At 43.8% G+C, this 21789-nt stretch overlaps 1 protein-coding gene across 1 annotated transcript in view; it reads left to right on the top strand.

Moving 5' to 3' along the window:
• The first annotated feature begins 327 nt into the window (after positions 1 to 327).
• FBLN7 (fibulin 7) overlaps positions 328 to 21789 on the top strand; it is a 217850-nt gene continuing 196388 nt past the window's right edge. Inside the window, exon 1 of the mRNA XM_075339591.1 lies at positions 328 to 653. Coding sequence (XP_075195706.1) covers positions 579 to 653 — 75 coding nt within the window. The 5' untranslated portion in view covers positions 328 to 578. The remainder of the gene's footprint in view (positions 654 to 21789) is intronic.

Genomic DNA, 21789 nt, shown 5'->3' on the forward strand with positions numbered 1-21789 from the left:
GTGACTAGAATAATTCTGCTCAAAATAATTTCCCATTGAAACCATCGTCTGTGCTCTTTACATTCACATGAAATACTGTAGAAAGTGCTCAGTGGAGAGACATCTTAAGATTTCACATTCTATCTCTTCACATGCAAGAATTCCAAGTTTTGTTGGGCTGAATGAGACGTAGTAGCTCGCTCTGGCATTGTCGGATCCTGGGTACTTTTTCCATAAGGCGTCCTTTCTCCACCTTTTAATTTTGCTGAGAAAAATGTGGGAGGGAAAGAGAAAGACTTAGTAAGGTACAAGCAGCAATTGAGGTGTCAACAGTTGGAGGAGGCTGCTTTCGGTGGCAGTCTGAGGCTCGCACACTCACACGCTTGCACACTCGGAGTGCCTGGCTACTCTTTCAGCTTCATTAACATGAAGTTTTGATCTTGCAGCACCAGTGGTCATGCTGCCTCATTCAAATACACGGGTGTGCATTGAAGACATCTGCTAGAGGAGAGTTCACAAAGGAGAACAGCCAGGGAAGAAGCTCTGTGGTTTTCATTAGCATCCAGTCTGCTTACATTTTGCAGTAAGGACTTGTCAGTATGACCTCTGGATTACCGTACAGTCTACTTTTCCTCCTTTGTTTTACAGGCTTTCAGGACTCACATGCAGCTCAGGTAAGATACTCTGAAATGTAGAGCATAAATAAAAAATATACGAATAATAAAAGTGCAATATATAAAAGTTTTTAGAGGCGCTGAGAACTGGAGATAAAATGAGATAAAGTAGTGGGAGATATTTTTCTGCATCATGTTAGATTTTCCAGGACACATTTAACCTTTTTCTTATCCTGAAATGGCTAATAACAGAGAAACAGATTGACATGGCGAAAAGGTATAATATAGGTTTGGTCTGGCTTTAAAATTGGAATTGTTAAAGTTATTGTTTATAAACCTACTGCTCCGTTTTTGTGGTACCTGACTTATTTTTGCTCGTGCATCGCATCATAGCGGTTGTTGCAAAGATAAGTAAAGTAGTAAAGTTTTGATAACTATTTAAAAGTCTAATAAAAATATTATGGTTAAAAAAAAAAAGTAGTAAAGTTGAAGATTGGTTTTCATGCTATACTTTAAATGTGTATGTTCTGATGGTGAAGTTCTCGCCTTTCTGCAAACTAAAGGGGGCTTTACACGCTACGACATCGCTAATGCGAACTCGTTGGGGTCACGGAATTGGTGACGCACATCCGGCCGCATTAGCGATGCCGTTGCGTGTGACACCGATGAGCGATTTTGCATCGTTGCAAAAACGTGCAAAATCGCTCATCGGTGACATGGGGGTCCATTCTCAAAAATCGTTACTGCAGCAGAAACGAGGTTGTTCCTCGTTCCTGCGGCAGCACACATCGCTCCGTGTGACACCGCAGGAACGAGGAAGCTGTCCTTACCTGCCTCCCGGCCGCTATGCGGAAGGAAAGAGGTGGGCGGGATGTTACGTCCCGCTCAGCTCCGCCCCTCCGCTGCTATTGGGCGGCCACTCAGTGACGTCGCTGTGACGCTGCACGGACCGCCCCCTTAGAAAGGAGGCGGTTCGCCGGTCACAGCGACGTCGCCGGGCAGGTAAGTATGTGTGACAGGTCTGGGCGATGTTGTGCGGCACGGGCAGCGATTTGCCCGTGTCGCGCAACAGATGGGGGCGGGTACCCACACTAGCGATATCGGGACCGATATCGCAGTGTGTAAAGCCCGCTTAAGGATCCATCTACACTGATCGTATACTTGTGGTTTTACATTTGCATATTCTAGACTGAAAATCCACTGTAGATAAAATTTTACGAAATTTCAAGCACAAGTTGCTGGGAAAGTACATAGCGTAAAAATGATCCAGAATCTATCAGTTTGTGCTAGAGAAATTCAATTGTACGCCAAATTTACATTTGCTATTGAGAGAGTCCGCTGTGTGACAATGGATATCAGATTAGTCTATCATTCATCAGTCCGTGCCTGTTGACTGATCTGAATTACTGAATATGTAGCAGAAAAGATAAAGCTTTGTAAAGTATGTTACATACCGTATATAAAACATGTCTCTAACTGATATTTATAAAACGGGTGTCTGCTCACATCATTCTAAGACCCCCAACAAACAGCTGATTTGCAAGAATTCTACTGGCAATTCATCTGCTACTGGGGAAATGTAGTATTTCATGGCGGGCATTCATCTGTGTGACAATGGGAGTGTTGGTACAGTGAGGTCCAGATTGCTATGGTTTGTATTTTTCTGGTGAAATGACAGATGTGTGCAGAAACATTTGCTTCACGCTTTAACTGTTACTTGGTTAAACATTGTCATTATAGCACCCCATAAGAAGCAGCCTAGAAGTCCAAACATTCAAGAGATTACAGCTGTGGGCTACAGTTATACAATGATGGCATTAGGAAATAAATTGGGAAGAGTTTATGAACCTACGCAGTCATGGCGCACAAAGGGTGGCAAACGATCCCAGCATTGCAAAGCTACATCACAATATATCGATGGAGAATGTAGTCATGATGTATCTAGATGCCGTCACACAGAAACCTGCCGGTCACAGCATGACCATATCCAATTTTATTGCCATATTGTAGACTTTGACCACACGATCATGGCGTAAGTCACCATGTGGCCCCAGCCTTAATCTGAAGAACACTGGAGGAAAATGTGCATCTCTATCAATCTATTCACCAGAAAGTCAAAGACACACCAGATGAGGTCAGGATTTTAGAAAAATGCAGAGCAGCACGAAAATCGGAAAAAAAGGTGCAGACTTCTGTAACACATGTCCAACATATTTGCTTAGCTTTAAGAATGATTTTCAGGCATGCCTGAAATGGGACTTGTGCTGAACAAGCCATGCCCCCATAACAACAGCCAAAATTCTCTCTAAAAAGAGCCAACAGATTGCTGTGCTCAAATCTGTGACAGCATTCAGGGGTAAAAGACATACACTATAAAGACAAAGGTAATAAGACGCCAACACATATCTACAGGAGCTTTTATGATGTCCCATTATAAACCCATAGGTATTTTTATGGAGTTGGTCTTCACTTTTCAGTTAAAACAGCTTCCAGTCCTCTGGGAAGGCTTTTTACAAGAATGGGAGGTTGTCTGTTAGAGTTTTTGCACATTCATCCAGAAGAGCAGTTGTGTGGTGAGACACTGATGTTGTAGGAGAGGGCCGGGCTCACAATATCCATTCTAGGTCATTGCAGAGATGTTGGATGTGGTTGGGATCAGTGCTCTTTATGGCTCAGTCTTGTTCTTTTATACCAAATAATTCACCCATCCATATATCCTTTATGGGCCATATTTTGTGCATTGAGGCACACTCAGGAGGGAACAGAAAAGGGCCTTCCATATACTGTTCCCTTAATTGGAAACATCCAAGTGTCCAAATCGTTTTGTTCTGCAAAGCATTAGGATTTCTCACAGCTGGACTAAAGGGCCTAAGCAAACCCCTAAAAACCCCCAAAGCATTGTCTCTCTCACCAAACTTTTCAGTTGGCACAATACAGACAGGCAGATAACGTTCTTCTGGAATTTACTGGACCGAGACTCATCTTTTAGGCTGCCAGATATAGAAGCATGAATCATCTCCCCATAGATCACACTTCCACTATTCCAGTTGCGGTGTGCTTTACACGACTCCATTTGATGCCTGACATTGTGCTTGGTGAGGTAAGGCTAGTCTGCAGCTGCTCGACATACCATGAAGCTCTCTCTGCACAGTTTTAATACTGATGTTAATGCCAGAGGACGTTTGGAGTTCGGCAGTTTTTGAGTCAGAGGACTTTTTGGTCCATCACTTTGTGTCTCAGTTGCTGTAGTTCCTAAATACTTTGACTCACAGTCAACTGTGAGAAATCTAAGAGGAAGAGCATTTCAAAAACTGATTTGTTGCAATGGTGATATGCTATCACAGTATCATGCTTGAATTTCACAAATGTTAGTACAGGCAGATTTCTTGGCTAGAGGCTGGATGTAATACAAGTGGGGTAATGGGAATACATGAAAACCTGAATTTAGAGATTAGTACATATACCAATATTTTTCTCCATATAGTGTATTCTGTCTGCCCACCGCCACCACAATGGGGTGCTGGTTGGGTAAATATATTACTGCAGCTCCCGTTGAAATCAAAGGAAGCAATAGGAGCTGCCCATTGGTGGCAGTGGAACAGTAGCCTTCGTGACTCACTTGCCTGCCCAACCAGGTGTCTGGGAGAGTAAGCAAGTACGTAAAACTTTTACTAATTTTAAAGCCCAAATTCCAGACAAATTAACTCCTATAACCTGCAGCTAAAGCCAGTTTAGAGGGAGTACAGTGCTCAGCATAAATGAGTACAACCCAGCTTTTAGTTTTCTTTCAGAATCAACATTTTTTTATGGGGTACCATGCTACAAAATACAAATGTAGGCCATTGATTGAAAGCAAGATTCATTATTTTGCACACTCAAAAAAGTTATTTTCCTAGCAAATTCATTCAACACCATGTTGGAAAAATGAGTACACCCCAATGAAATTGTTAGGAGAAAAGTAAAAGTTTAGACTGCAAAATCCTAGTCAACAAGAAATCAATCACAGATCATTAACAGATAATTACCATTAAACACGTGTCCATCAGAGAGATGACTATTAAAGTTTGTTCATCAGATATTTCATGTTGAACAGCCACACAATGTAATACTAGCTGCAGAACGGAATAACGTGGGTATTTTCACCTCTCCATTGCAGGCATATTAGCAATCCAAAAGTTGGCATATAATATACGGTAAGTGGGCATTATTAGGCTATGTGCGCACGTTGCGTACTAGCCCTGCAGAAATTTCTGCAGCGATCTGAAGAGCACATGTGCGCTTTAGATCGCTGCAGAAATGTCCGTAGTGAGCGCCGATTCCATGCGCTCTGCCTGCAGCTCCTCCCATAGACAGAGCAGGGGCTGCCGGCAAAGCGCAGGAAAGAAGTGACATGTCACTTCTTTTTGCGCAGCGCTTCGGCAGTAGCCGAAGCGCTGCGCTCTGAGACGCCACGTGCGCACGGCCCCTGCACAATCTCCATAGACTGTGCAGGGGACGCAGGACGCATGCAGTTACGCTGCGCTGCATAGCGCAGCGTAACTGCATGAATTTACGCAACATGCGCACATAGCCTTAGTTAGTTTTCATTGGGGGCATGGACTTATCTCTCCAGTATATTGCTCCCTTCTCATACAGGGAGCAGAACATCACCATAGCTTAGGTTCCTCAGTGTGTGAGAAGTAATGACACAACTCTGATCTCCTGCTCTAACATTCTACAGAATTAGATTAATTTAGCTCTGTATAAAGCACACATTTTTCAGAGAAGGTCAGTGTGGGGAAAAGGGCTGCCAACTTAAGGGCTCTTTCAGACATCCGTGCAACACAGTCCATGCACAGACGAAAATGTGACGACTGGCCTTGGTTCTCCTGACCAGAGTGTGACAGCTCCATATATTTCTATGAGGCTGTCATGCTCGGAACAGGAGTCCCACAGGAGACCCATAGGAAGTCTATGCATTCTGGTTTGTGCATGGAACATGTTGCATGCATGTCAGGAAAAGCCTTCAAAGGGTTTGCAATATGCCATAGTTTAGCTATCAGCTCTGCTGTACTACCCATCTCCCTCATGGCCTGTCCAGAGATGAGAGCTCAATTTGTAAGCTCAGGACGAATAATGCCATAGATCCCAACCAGACAAACCAATGCTAAACTGCACAATGACATTCATAATAGAATAGAATGGAATGGCAGAAGTAAAGAAAACTGACATACAGTAGAGACCAAAAGTTTGGACACACCTTCTCATCTCTAGAACAACTGTTAAGAGGAGACTTTGTGCAGCAGGCCTTCATGGTAAAATAGCTGCTAGGAAACCACTGCTAAGGGCAGACAACAAGCAGAAGAGACTTGTTTGGGCTAAAGAACACAAGGAATGGACATTAGACCAGTGGAAATCTGTGCTTTGGTCTGATGAGTCCAAATTTGAGATCTTTGGATCCAACCACCGTGTCTTTGTAGAAAAGGTGAACGGATGGACTCTACATGGCTGGTTCCCACCGTGAAGCATGGAGGAGGAGGTGTGATGTTGTGGGGGTGCTTTGCTGATGACACTGTTGGGGATTTATTCAAAATTTAAGGCATACTGAACCAGCATGGCTACCCCAGCATCTTGCAGCGGTGTGCTATTCCATCCGGTTTGCGTTTAGTTGGACCATCATTTATCTTTCAACAGGACAATTACCCCAAACACACCTCCAGGCTGTGTAAGGGCTATTTGACTAAGAAGGAGAGTGATGGGGTGCTACGCCAGATGACCTGGCCTACACAGTCACCAGACCTGAACCCAATCGAGATGGTTTGGGGTGAGCTGGACCGCAGAGTGAAGGCAAAAGGGCCAACAAGTGCTAACCATCTCTGGGAACTCCTTCAAGACTGTTGGAAAACCATTTCCGGTGACTAGCTCTTGAAGCTTATCAAGAGAATGCCAAGAGTATGCAAAGCAGTAATCAAGGCAAAAGGTGGCTACTTTGAAGAACCTAGAATATAAGACATATTTTCAGTTGTTTCACACTTTTTTAAGTATTTCATTCCACATGTTTTAATTCCTAGTTTTGATGCCTTCAATGTGAATCTACAATTTTCAGAGTCCTGAAAATAAAGAAAACTCTTTGAATGAGAAGATGTGTCGAAACTTTTGGTCTGTACTGTATGTATTGCTATCTATCAAAGTAAATTTATATTCCATTCATGGTCTATAGGTAAAATTATGTCTTTCATTGTTTAGTGTATCATCAAATTATCTGGTTAGTGTAACGCCCAGAGGTGGGAGAGGGTCTGTGACAGCTGAGCGGAGCTGGGTGACAGCAAGACAGGAATGGAGCTATGGATTGACCTGGTACTAGGAGTCAGACAGGGCAGAACCAAGACCAGGAAAAAAACACATTTAGTTTCACTCTGCAGCAACTATTACATCATGTGTCCAGTCCAGTTCAGCATGAAAAATTTAGTAAAGGATCCTCTAAACCCCTTCCCATTTCATGCTAACAATAGCACCACATGGAAGAAAAATGTCACAAGATCTGAGAAAGAAAATAATTTCTTTACACAAGAAAGGTGAATGCTACAAGAAGTTCATCAAAGCTATTACTTGTCAGTCAGAATACTGTAGGAAAAGTGATGCAAAAATTGAACAATGTTTGAACTGCAGCTATCTCACAGAGCTATCCAGGGCAAACACAGAAGTTGACATCTAAACAGGAGGTCTTCTGATAAGAAGGTTTGAAGAAAATTGACATGCAAGTGTACTGCAGTTAGCAAAAGGAGTAAAAAGCCAAACTGGGGTGAGAGCGTCCTGTGATATAATATGACATAGGCTATGTGCGCACAGTGCGTTTTTCGCGGCGTTTTTGCGCGTTTTTCAGGTGCGTTTTTGGCCTCAAAACTGCAGGACTTTGCTTCCCCAGCAAAGTCTATGAGTTTTCATTTTTGCTGTCCGCACACATCTGTTTTTTTTACCTGCGTTTTTGAGTTAAAAAACAAAATGGACATGTCAGTTCTTTCCTGCGTTTTTCTGCGTTTTCCCCCCATGCAACGCATTGGAAAAACGCAGCAAAACGCAGAGATCAAAAACGCAGCAAAACGCAGCCAAAAACGCACCAAATCGCGGCAAAAACGCATGTGTTTTTTTATGCGTTTTTTCGACGCAGGTGCGTTTTTGTGCGTTTTTAGCGGCCAAAAACGCACAAAAACGCAGCATCAAAAAGACGCAGTGTGCGAACCTAGCCATATAGTACAGAGTAATGGTATGTATGGGTGTCATCCGAGAAAAAGAAGGAAAGAACTGACATGTCCATTTTTTTTTTTTTAACTCAAAAACGCAGGTAAAAAAAACAGATGTGTGCGGACAGCAAAATTGAAAACTCATAGACTTTGCTGGGGAAGCAAAGTCCTGCAGTTTTGAGGCCAAAAACGCACCCGAAAAACGCGCAAAAACGCCGCGAAAAACGCACTGTAAGCACATAGCCTAAAATTTGCCAGGGCCCATGCGGAGAAATAAGAAGACTACTTGGACTCTATACTCTAGAGTGATGAAACCAAGATAACACAACACCCATATTATACATTAAAAATAACAATACAGATTGCTGCCTCTATTTTGATGATGTGCTAATCAAAACCTTTGTTTTTACTACTTACTCTGTCATTACTAGACCGATCCTAGACAAGTACTCGAGAAAACTAGGTCTGGCAGTTGCCCATACTGGTATGGCAATAGACATCCAAGGGTGTTGTGCTATGAGCGCAGCCCCAGAAGGTGAGCATAAGCACCCCACTGAAATGCCATTCTACCAATTCTTGAACGGCTTTCAGGCTTTTATTAATAATCTACACTACATGAGCCCTGTTAAGTCCTATTTATATCAAATCATAAAACCCCTTTAATGTTATATAAAACATCAAAGGTAATACAACTTCTCTTCCCAGCAGTATGTGGAGACATTTTTGAGATCCAATAGTGTATATCCTAAATTCCTTTCCATGAAATACTTTTATTAACATTTTTTTCATTCCAATCATATCTAACCAGTTACAAAGATTCCACAACCATCATATGAAAACATCATTCATTTTTCTTTGTCAAGACTGAATTAGATGAAAAATGTTGCTGTAAGGAGCAATAAGAACTTTGGGTGGAGAGCGATTTTCAAGTTAATGAATTAAACCCTGTAAAGTGCTAAGTGTTGCTTATAGAAGAAAGAGGGGAAATATTTGTGCTCATTTATTTCAATTTTGTGGAACTTCAGATCCAGATAGATTGGTAAATTGATTCATAAAATGAGTTTAAACGTAGATTTGAAGAAAGTTTATAAAAGTATTCTTTAAAAAGGATCCACAATAAATAGGTACCGTGTACCTTGTCTGGCAATACTGCATTCTCCACAATCACACAAACTGTAACCCCAAAATAGTACTTTAATGGAACATGAATGTAGACTCCTGGAATTTACCAACAATAATCCTTTCATCAATGTTCATGTCATGTTTTCGTGACATGTTGTTATGCTTGCGGGAGCGCACGGGGAGTTGGACCCCTCGGTCACAGTACACAGAATACCTAATGGGGCTTGACTATGGTTTCACACCAAGTTTTCACATTTTCACCAAAATCTCTGATTGTGAGGGTGTTGCGCTGCATGTAGTAACCAGGTGCCACTCAGGGAGAAGCTGACCCCAGAGGTATGGCACGGACAATCTCTGATGAGGCAGGTTCAGTTACGATGGCTGCTGCTTCAGGCTTGACCGATGTGATATGATGCAACAACGGCTGGTGTAGAAGGTTTGACCGACAGGGTATGATGCAGCAGCGGCCAGTATAGTAGACTTGCCCAATAAGGTACGATGCAACAGCGACTGGTAAAGCAGACTTGGCCAATAGGGTACAATTCACCAGAGGCCAGTGTAGCAGAATCGGCCAAGCGGGTATGATGCAGCAGCAGCTGATATAGCAGGCTTGTCCGACAGTGTACGATGCAGCAGCGGCTGGTATAGCAGACTTTGCCGACAAAGTACTATGCAGCAGCGGCTGGTATAGCAGACTCAGCTGACAGGGTACAATGCAGCAGCGGTTTGTATAGCAGGCTAGGCAACAAGGTAATATGCAGCAGCAGCCAGTATAGCAGTTTTGGCCGACAGGGTAAGATGCAGCAGCGACTGGTATAGTAGACTTGGTTGGAGTGGACAGATACAGCAGCAGCGGATGCGACAGGTGCTGGAACACACACAGATATAAGCGATATGGAACACAGCACTAAACAACAGTAGTAACACTTAGGGCCCTGGCAATTAGCAACATATAGACTATGTTGCTCAGGCACCTCCCTAAAGGAGAGGGTGCCTTAAAGACTTGATGCCCTTCAGCTGTAGGCTGAGAAGTACTTCTGGTTTAGGACATACTTGGCCTTTAAGAAAAAATATGTGCATGTGACGCGCCCATGGGGTCGGAGCTCACCAGTCACGGGCTGTGGTTCTTCTCCTGGGTCACCGCGGTGGCCTCGCCCGGTTCCCTGACTCTGTCCGGTCTCAATAAAGACTTTTTGGGGGATGGGGATGATGGAGGTAGTTGTTCGTGACGCCACCTGTGGTATGCGGCCAGTATGAGCCACCACTGCGGGTGCTTCTCTCTTCTGGGGCGGATGGTGATTCAGCTTTGGTGTTTCAGCTCTCCACAGGTAGAGCTAGGCCCCAGGGAGGATGTTGGTGGTGGTAGGGTCGATGGCGCCTGCAATGATGGAGACGACACAGGGGCTGCGGTCAAAGTTCACTTTACTCACTGCGATTGTCGTTACCCTGGGCATGCCGGTTTCCACCGTGATGGGCCGCAGTCAATCCCGGATAGTTCAGAGGCTACCACCGGTGTCGTGCTCTGAGAGACCTTTCTCCTTGCGCTATGTGGTGAATCCCTGTGACATAAAGCTCTACAGGGACTCCTGGCCTGTGTTTAAGTCTTTTCCCATCTAGCAGGCAACTCAAGTCCTTTGTTGGACTGGACCGTTGTCCCAGTTCCTGGCTCTATCTACTGCTGTGCCCCGGGCACTTGGGTGGGCCAGAAGATGTGCAATCCCCTCGCCTGGTGGATTCTGATGATGAAACGTGAATTTTTTACCACTGTAGGGCTCCACACCCTGACTGCGCTGGTCCTGAGGGAGCAATCAAACTCTCCTCTCAGCAACCTTGTAACTCCTGCGTCTCTCTATGTTCCTTCCTGTGAATCTTCTCCTCTTTCCCTGAGGGAGCTCTGAAGCACTCCCCTCAGTGACCATGTTTTTCCTGTTTCAGTCTGTTCTGCCGTGTATCTCAGTGTGTCACTTTACATCCCCAGTGCTGCCCCACCTTCCAAGCCATTGTTCTAGCAACCGGAAAGTCCCAGTGGGAAAGCACCTAAACTGTGTGTGTGTGAATGTGATAAACACTAGTGCATAGCCTCCTCCTTACCTGGGATGAATACTGCACCTTAAATGAGATGCAGTAACCTGTGGCGACTGAAGTCTCAGGGGCGCCACACATGCCCTAAGTGTTCTGGGAGATGGCAGCAGAAAGAGAAGACAAAGCAGTCAGTGCTGAGCGGCAGGGAAGGTGAGAGTGCTGGCGTCCCCACCAGGAGAGAGGAGCAAGACAGACAGTGCGAGGACACCAGTGAGGGCAGTGGCTCCACCATGTCTTCCATCTGAATCCCTGAAAAATGTGATCCAGGCGCATCCGCCAACAGTCATTGACTGCAAAAAAGCAATTTTTTGTGCCCACCTGAAAAGGTTTACATATGTTTGTGTTCACTTGATAGAAAGGTTAATTATGCAAAAAATGGAGTCAGGCAGAGCATAAAGTTACTTCGTCTGGCTCATTAAAGTCAATGGCTATGTCGGTGGGTCTGCCCAAAATTCTTTGGGGCTTCAGATGAAAGCCTTGATGGAGCTAGTGACTTGTGGCAAAAATGCAATGTGAACTCGGCAGACACTTTTTATGCCTTACTTTTGAAACGTTCATAAATTTTGATAAATTGTTTTGTAAAATACTTCAGATTTATTTATGGAGCGTGTCTATTTTCTTGGTGCAAAGTAATAGTGTGAGTTTAGTGATCCTAGAGCTGGTGTAATGTTTAACAAAATGCTCTACATTCATTGCACAGCGTGACCGACTGTAATAAATCTAACACATTTTCAGACTGTCTTGTCTAAAGCCTGCTTTACACGCTGCAATGTATCTTACAATGTGTAGGCGGGGTCACGTCGTAAGTGACGCACATCCGGCATTGTAAGGTACATTGCAGTGTGTGACAGGTATGTGCGATTGTGATTGCACGTTAAAACGTTCATCGCACGCACATCGTTCATTTCTCTAGAATTGTACGTCAGATTGTTCATCGTACCCGGGGTAGTGCACATCGCAGTGTGTGACACCCCGGGAACGATGAACAGATCTTACCTGCGTCCTGCAGCTCCCGGCCAGCAATGCGGAAGGAAGAAGGTGGGCGGGATGTTTACGTGCCGCTCAGCTCCGCCACTCTGCTTCTATTGGCCGGCTGCCGCGTGACGTCGATGTGACGCCGAACGTCCCTCCCACTCCAGGAAGGGGACGTTCGCCCCCCACATCGAGGTCGTATGGAAGGTAAGTACGTGTGACGGGGGTTACTCGTTTGTGCGGCACGTTCAACAAATTGAACGTGCCGCGCATACGATGGGGGCGTTGCAAATCGCATACGATACCGTATGCGAAATTGCAACGTGTAAAGCAGGCTTAAGGCTGCTTTCATACATCCGGTTTTTGCAGTGCGGTACAATCTGGCTCAAAAACCTATGCAACGGATGCGGCGAAAAAAACCGGATCCGTTGCATACGTTTTTCCATGCGGCCCGTCAATTTGTTGACGGATGCGGCTTGATACTGAGCATGTGCAGTGCAAAAAAACTCATCCGGCGGCCGGATGCGGTTTTTGCAGCAGGACGCCGCATCCAGGGTCCATAGGCTTGCATTGTAAATCGCGCCGCATCGCGCCGGATGCGGCGCGATGCGTTTTTTTCGCCGCACAAAAAAAGTGCCAGGCAACGTTCCATCCGGCCACCGCATGGGCTAAATATGCTGCATCCGGCAAAAACCGGACACAACGCAAGGCCATGCGTCACAATACGGCGCTAATGCAAGTCTGTACGGAAAAAAAACGCAACCGGCGGCAAAAAAAAAGGGTTGCATTTTTTCTGCAAAGCACCGTATTGTGCCGCTCAGCAAAAACCGGATGTGTGAAAGCAGCCTAATTTTATGCTGTCTAAATTCTAAACTTAATTGGTAAATAATATGCCCCTCTAGTCACACGTGTTATGGATCTATTTTATCAGGTCATCACATTACTCTGTTCTGCCTGCAAAACAGATAGAAAAATCCATTGTCTTATATCGATTTTACGAATTGTGATGGATGTGATGTATTTACTGCATATAAGGGATATGTTATGTTTACGGTTCTGACATGCGGGGTGCTGGCACCTATGAGTTCCTATGGGTAGATGATGCAACTTTTTCCTTTTATTTTTGCTGTAATTTTAATTAATGGCAAATGATGAAAGTAAACTTTACTGCAATGTAGTTGCGTTGAATCACAAAGATATTTTGACTGCAGTGTCCTTAACACATTTCTAAACAGTTCAAAGGCATTTTTTCATGTATATATACAATAGCATTGAGTAGGGAATGCGAGCAGAGCCGTGCAGGTGTGCATTGTCAGACAGCCCCCTACATAGAGGATCCTCCATTGGGACAGTAATAAACGCCAAAAGTCAACCAGAAAAGCAGTTACAAATTAACTGTTTATTTTCGCTTTTGTCAATAGCATTTTCAACATTTCTTTGAAAACATAATACAATAAGTAAAATAAAACAGCTGTACATGGAGAGCGTGTAGTGAGTTGGTGTCTCCAAAATGTCAGTAATGTTCACATAAAGGGCACCTTCTGGGGTCAAATCACCATTATGATGGAAAATATCACAAGTGCTGCTCAGAACAGATTGCGCTCTGTTGACATTCTTTGAAGCAAATACCAGGTGTAAGTGAGATTAACCTCTGCCTAAATGTATGAAGCAACAGTCAAAGAATGCATACATATGTTTCTGTTGGCAAGTACACACAGATGTAAGTATTTTGCAGTGTCTGTGGTATATGACTATTTTTTGATGCTTATTTCCGACAATGCTAATATTATTTCCTTTAAAGCTACAATGGACTGATATATATATACTATTTTTTTTTCTTGTGACGCTGGTAGGGTTTGGACCCAGTGCACCATGGGTCCAGGTTCACCCTGGTGGGCCGTAGCTAAGTAACTATGTAGCACCCCTGAATACATCAGGGTGCTGCAGGGAACTGCATCCTTACCCAGGGTGCAGGGCCTACCCCCCAAGGTTCCAGGTACCCAGGAAACCGGTGTCACTTCCATCTGCCCCACAAAACCTAATCACCTCACATCAGCCACTGCAAGACACACCAGGGGGGTTGGACTAGCTGGAAAAATGGGCCAGCTACTTGGGAACTGAGCAGACTGAGACTGTGAGGAAAAGTGAAGAAGTGAGCTCCAGAGAGTGAGGAGCTGGGAGAGTTAGCTCCTGGGGAGCTAAGAAAAAACGATTGTGTCGCAAGCAGTGATCCGGGTACAGAGGAGTCGGGGACTGGTTGCAGGGACGTTGGACAGGGGTGTGACGGACATAGTCTTAGAGGGACTGTTGGCACCAGAAGGGCCCAACAGAACTGACCGGTATCGAGCACGACAGGGTACAGGACCCTAGGTCAGGAGCCAATTCAACTTCCTGACAATTCACCTGAGAGGGAGAGTTTCTTCAAGAACTTCACTAAACGTTCAGAGACTGAGGGCATCAGCACAACGAGGGAAACAGGGTCTTTTCAGACAAAGCAACCCAGTCAGGTCCCAAGTGCCAGCCCTGAGGAGCACAGCTACACTACACATAGTGAGCAGGGCCCCCCACAGCTTCAAGCCATGAGGACCATCAACGGACAACAAATTGTGCATGGAGACAGGCTCCGAATCATTAAGTGACACCGGTAGGACCAAGTACTTGGACGGGTTCCCGGCAGCGGCAGCTGTACTCAGAGACTTTGGTTTACCTACAGTGTGAGTATCTCCTTTCTCCACCTCATCCAACACCACGACTACCCGCAGTGAGTACCCTGGTCCCTGCACCCTGTCCTCTCAAATCTACCAACCACCTGAGCCTGGGGCCTTCCCTACCTGTGGAGGGACTGACACCTTGCTGCTTCACACCATCTATCCCGGTCCTCCCTCCAGCGATACTCCCATTACCACAACCTGCAGGTGGCATCACGAACATTTGCCCTGTAAATAACCCTTTTTATGGATCAGAGTGTATGCCAAGCCAGGTCCGGACCCCTCGAACTACGACGATCCCGGATCCGAGCAGCCCGAATAACACCGGGGCGGCACAACTACCTCGTTTTCACTAGAGTCTCTGATGGTGAGATAGTGCTGGAAGATAGCTCCCAGGTAGCACTCCAGGGCAGTACCTGGTCCTGCGGCAGCTGACCCCAGGGGTCAGGAAAGTAAGTATAGACTAAGATACAGACAGGATGGCTAAAACAAACTGGTACATGGGTATAGGTATGCAGGACAGGAATGGACTCAAGAACTTGGGTACAGAAACACAGAACTGAAACAAGTACAAGGAACCTGACAACTAGCTTACGTCCAGACTTACTGACAAAACACATTGCTCAGGCACCTCCCTAAGGGGGAGGATGTCTTAAGTACTCAATGCCTCTTAGCCATAGCCTGAAAGGCACTTCTGGATTAAACATGCTGCTCCTTTAAGAAGAGGGGAGAGAGCGTGCGAGCATCCTAGGCACGCTCCCAGTAGACCTGTGCGGGGTGTGCAGGTTCAGAGAACAGGAAGCTGCTGCATGGGCTGGAGACATTGCAGGGCAGGCAGTATGATGAGTGTGTCAGCATTTCTACCTGGTGAAGGAAGCCGGTAATGCAGGGACGCTGGGGCTGGTATATATAATATATATAGTGTATACAGTATCCCGTATAAATGAGTACATCCCTTTTAAAAAGAAACATTTTTGACATTATCTCACTCAATATAAGAACAGTTTCCAAAATGTTAACAAGACTGAGTTTGATAGAGCATTATTTAACTCATAACATGAAAGCAAGATTAATATTATAACTTTCATTACAACATTTTTAGTTTTACTCAAATTAGTTGATACAAAAATGAATGCACCCCACATCAAAAACTACTACATCTAGTGTTTTGTATGACCTTTATGATTTTTAAGGACCCCACTACGTTTTCTAGGCATGGAATTAACAAGTTGGTGACATATTGCATTATGTATTGTTTTCCATTCTTTTAAAACAACCTTTTTTAAACCCTGAATGCTGGCTGGAGATTGATGATAACTCATCTCTTCAGAATTCCCCATAGATGTTCCATTGGGTTCAGATAAGGAGACATACTTGGCCACTGAATCACTTTCACCCTGTTTTTCTTCAGAAATGCAACAGATGTGTGTTTTCGATCACTGTCATATTGGAAAAGTGCATGTCTACCAAGGACCCCACATAAGGACACTGTCACCGCCATGATTTACTGTAAGTACAAAGCATTTAGAAAAATTAATTTAGAAAAATGCAAAGTGCCAAGCGTCAATCATTGTGGTGGCAGTCTCCTTATGTGGAGCTGCATGAGTGCTCCTGGTGTAGGAAAGTGTAATTTCTTTCATGATATCATTAATTCACAGATGTACTGCTCTATATTGAAAGAGAAGATGCTCCCATCACTTCGTGTCCTTGGTAGATATGCACTTTCCCAACATGACAGTGACCCAAAACATATCTGTGGCATTCTGAAGAAGACGTGGGTGAAAGTGATTCAGTGGCCACTTATGTCTCCTGATCTGAAGCCAATGTAATACCTATGAATTCTGTTGAGCATCACTCTCCATCCTCTTTCATTCTGCAGCCCAACTCACCCTTAGCCATCTTAATTGGACTATGGTTGGATGATAGTGATAGTGGCGGCCTTGTTATCTGATGCAGTACTGCATGTCTCTAAATCTGGATTGAATGGGCGAGCCTAATCCAACACATGGCAGAAACTAGTACATGCTGTGATTTCTTTCATGGCCTGGTTTGGGTCTTGAAAAAAATCTTTCATCTCCACAGCCCTATTAAATCACATTGGTCTAAAGGGTGCTTTACACGCTGCAACATCGATAGCACCCGCCCCCGTTCGTGTGACATTTGGTGATCGCTGCGAACATTATTGCTACAGCAGCGTCACACGCACATACCTTTACAGCGACGTCGCTGTGCCCGCCGAACAATTCCTTCTTCAAGGGGTAGGTGCGTTCGGCGTCATAGCGACGTCACTAAGCAGCCGTCCAATAGCTGAGGAGGGGCGGAGATGAGCAGCCGGAACATGCCGCCCACCTTCTTGCTTCCTCATTGCCGGTGGACGCAGGTAAGGAGATGTTCGTCGTTCCTGTGGTGTCACACATAGCGATGTGTGATGCCGCAGGAATGATGAACAACAAGCGGCATGCACCACCAACGATATTATGAAAAGAAGCAATGTGTCAACGATCAACGATTTTTGACGTTTTTGCGATCCTTGATCGTCGCTCCTTGGTGTCACACGCTGTGATGTCGCTAATGGCGCCGGATGTGCGTCACTAACGATGTGACCCCGACGATATATCGTAAGCGATGTCACAGCGTGTAAAGCACCCTTAAGTGCTGTCTGTTTTTTATTATAGAGAAAGCACTCAGACCAAAAATATACTCGTGTGAACCTACCTTGCAAAAAATCAGATGACATGTCAAAATGCTGTGCTAACCATACTGGGTAAGGGGGTATACAGTGTGAAATAAAACCCCAGCAATGTCACCAGCATATCAAGACCCACTATCACACCTCCCCTTCCATGCTTTACAGTGGGCACCACACATGTAGAAACCATTTACTCACCTTTACTACATCTTGCAAAATCTTAAATTTTGAATTTATCCACACTCATTGATCTAATGTTCAGTCTTTGTGTTGCTTTGCCCAAACAAGTCTCTTCTTGTTTGCACTCCCTAGTAGTTGTTGCATCAGTTCAACCATAGGGACCTGCTTTTGGCAGTCTCCTCCGGACCGCTGATGTTGGGATGTATCTGCTACCTGGTGTCTGTGCTTCATTTGCGAGGGCTGTTTTCTGAGCTGCTGTCAATGAGTGTTTTCTGAGGCTGGTGACACTGATGACCATGCCTTTACTTTGACATACTAAATCATGATGACAGGTTCTCTTTAAACAGGTATTCCCATCTCCAAGATCTTATCCCAATAATAAGATTATTACTGCTAGCAAAAGTCTCCAATTAGAAATGTAGTATAGTTCTCCTGATATAGCTATGTCTCCTACCTCATGTGCAGGGCATTGTAGCTTAGGTATCCATGGCTACGACCACGAGCTACTAATGAACTGTTACGATATGAGTGGATGTAACCATGGACACCATCATGCCCTGCACATGAGGTAAGAGACATGGCTATATTAGGAGAACTGTATTACATTTCTAATTGGATGCATTTGCTATTATTATTATTACACCTACTACATATTGGGATAGGATCTTGGAGATGGGAATATCCCTTTTAAGTTTTCTTTTTTTGTGGAACAGAGTATTATTCTAAAAATGTTGTTGCCACCAGTCATGCAGACCATTGTGTCGTCATGTACAATAAAATAGTTTTTGACCAAAATATGGCAATTATGGTAATAAATAAAGGAAAGTATTTTTGTATTATCTATTTCTTTACATGTTAACTGGGAAAAACATTTCTAAATTCCGCATTTTGCTATTGTGCAGTTAAGTTTGTAAAACATATTACACTACATATGGTGGTTCCTGATTAATATTTAGCATTTTACCTCCAGAAAGACGTTTTATTTTGTTTCCTCATCAATGGTTATAAATGAAAGGCTGTATCATCATGTATGTTAAAGCGTAACCGTCATTTTAATTTTTATTTCATATATCAATCATAAACATGAAAATAAGCAACTTTGAAATGTAGCTAATCAATGAAAGCTGTTTCTTTATTATATACAGTGGAGATCAAAATTAGAGAACACACAATATTCTAAATGTTAAGGTCATTGTGCATTTTTATGTGATTGTATCCTTTCATGAGTAATCTAGCTGTATTTTAAGCTTATTTCATAAATTGAATTTATTCTAAAGCACATAATAAAGGTGTAAATAAGATAAATAAAAAAGAACACTGATCAAAATTAGAGAACACTTTCAGATACCTGCAAGTTATTGGAGTTAATCTGGCACCTGGTACTAATTTCCTTATTTATCTGACAAACCCTATGTAACTGTCAGCCTAACTTTACAGTTTGCAAAAATGGTGTGTCGTTCCAAAGTGACTGAAACCCTCCAGTAGCAGGTTGTCCAGATGAAGACTAAAGAGGGGACCCTATCAGCCATAGCAAGAGAAGTTGGTCCTTCCAAGTCTGTGACTTCGAGAATATTGCATCTTCACAAAGTGACAAACTGTTTCAAATCCCCAAGAAGGCTGGTCACCCTCAAAAGACAAATGCAATAGAGGACAGGATAATGTGGAGAATCTCCATGGGTAATCATTTCAACACTGCAGCTAGAATTGCTCGCCAGTTCAGCACTCAATAGAATAAGGATCTGTCTTGTCGCACAGTGTCACATTGTTTAAGAGCATTTGAACTTAAAGACCACTCTGCAGTGACCAAACCTTTCATAATAATAATAATAATAATAATAATAATAATTTTATTCATTTATATAGCGCTGTTAATTCCACAGCGCTTTACATACATTGGCTTATCAGAAAGAATCAAAAGGCTAGACTCACCTTTGGTGAGGAGCATGTTGTGAGGACAGAGCAGAATTGGTCCAAAGTTAATTTTAGTGATGAAAGCAAGTTTAATTTATTTGACTCTGATGGGAAACATTATGTTCCTTGACAAACTGGGTAAAGACTGAACCCAAAGTGTCACTGAAAGGTGGTGTAGGAAGTGTCATGGTTTGGGGAATGTTTTCTGCAGCAGGAGTGGCACCTCTCATACAGCTACATGGCAGAGTGAATGCAAGTGTGTATCAGAACCTTCAACAACTCGTTGTTCCTTACTTGTGTTCATCACTTAATCAGCCAGCAATTTTCATGCAACATATTGCCCTCCTGTCACACAGCAAAACGGGTAAAGCAGTTCCATGAAACAGAAAATATTGAAACAATGAAATGGCCAGCGTAGAGTCCTGATGTAAACCCAATAGAAAACTGCAGGAAAATCCTTGGTGACAAAGTTATGGCCAAGAAACCCACAACAGTCAAAGAACTGTGGAAAATACTGGAAGAAGAGTGGACCAAAATCACACCAGAGCAGTGTGAGACTAGTGATGTCCTGTGGCCACAGATGTGCAGAAGTCATTCAAAGTAAAGGCCTGTACACTTCCTACTGATTGGTGACTGTTGTTACTTTCAGAAAATTTACTTAACGTATATTCTTTATCTGTGCTACAGTCATTGTTCTCTAATTATGATCATCACATTTTGGGCGAAATAAAGGTTTAATGTTGATTAAACTTTGGATCTTTTGTAAAACACTTTAACAGTAGCATAGTGTACCCCTTACAAAAAAAACCCTTCAACTGTTGATCATTGTAGATTTCATTGTTTCTCAAAAAAAGCAAGTAATCATACATTGTTCTCTAATTTTGGTCTCCAGTGTATGTAAAACTCCCTACACCAGGTGGATCTCCGCAAAGAAAACAGTACCTTCCAAAATTTACAGGAAAGACAAATTAGTACTGTACTTTGCATTGATAAGGAGGAAAAACTTTGAAACTGTCCTTTTTACAGATGGATGTCAGTAGTTTGTCTGTGATATACATAGGGATGTTTCAAAGCACTTTACAAATGTAGGCATTCATTTACAAGATAATTACCTATATGTGGCAATAATGAATGGTTTGTGCTTTAGGATGATAGATAAATTATGTATTGTAAGTCTAAGTATTTTACCTTCAAAGTCTTCTGTACCTTTATGATAAGTCAGCAGAGCATCAAGACCGAATCTGCTTCATATACTCAAAAAAGAGAGAGCTTCATTTTATTTGGGTTTTACAAAAGGGTTTTTTCATCCATAGTGCAGTTTCATTATGTTCAGATGTCAGATGGGCACTATCTTCAGCTAGATGCAGTATACAGTATTGTTACCTGTATATCAGTATGTTTTCTCACTATGTTATACAGATTTAGCCAGGTTTATTATAACCCAGAAAGATAAAAGGGAACCTGTCACCAGGTTTTCCCCGGAAAAAGTAAGGTGAGGATGTTTCAGCCCTCTGTTACAGCATTCTAGAATGCTGTTTATACGTCCCCAAGATGCTCTGCATAACGCAAAAAGAACTGGATGGTCCAATTCGTTGGGGGTCACTAGTCTTGATCCGGCACATCCTCTCTTTTTGCGCTTGCCATCCTCCTTCTTGCTTCATGTTGATGACATGTTCTACATAATCCACACAGTGTTCTCCATAACACTCCTGTGCTGGGGCACTCTTTTCTGCCCTGCCTAGGGCACAGCAAAGTACTGTAGTGCGCATGCGCCAGTGCTCTTTGGCCTTTCTCCGTGCATGTGTACTACAGTACTTTGTTCTGGAGAACACTGCATGAATAACATAGGATGCATCTGATGCGCCCACGGGGCCTCAGGGCTAATCATCACCGGGCCAGTGGTATTTGGGGCTGTTGTGAATGACTTGACCTGGCTCCGTGGCCCCGTCGGAGTCAATAAAAGGTACCAGATGACCGGTATAGGGGATGATGGGGATTTGCTTTGCAGCTCCACCCATGGTATGCAGCCAACAATCAGCCACCGCTGCAAGATGTTGCTCTCCTCTGGGGTGGATGGTAACACAGCTCAGATGGTCCGGCTCCTCTCAAGCAGAACTAGGCCCCCAGGGAGGACGATGGTGGGGGGTAGCATCTTTTGGCCACAGCAGGGTTGCTGGCACCGGCAATGACGGAACGACACCAGGATTGCGGACAAAGTTATTTTACTCACTGTCAGGTCATCACCCTTGGAGTGCCGGTTTCCGCCATGATAAGTCCCAGTCAATCCCGGATGATTCAGAGGCCTGTAGTGA

The sequence above is a fragment of the Anomaloglossus baeobatrachus genome, chromosome 3 (assembly GCF_048569485.1).
Source record: "Anomaloglossus baeobatrachus isolate aAnoBae1 chromosome 3, aAnoBae1.hap1, whole genome shotgun sequence".
Classification (NCBI taxonomy): domain Eukaryota; kingdom Metazoa; phylum Chordata; class Amphibia; order Anura; family Aromobatidae; genus Anomaloglossus; species Anomaloglossus baeobatrachus.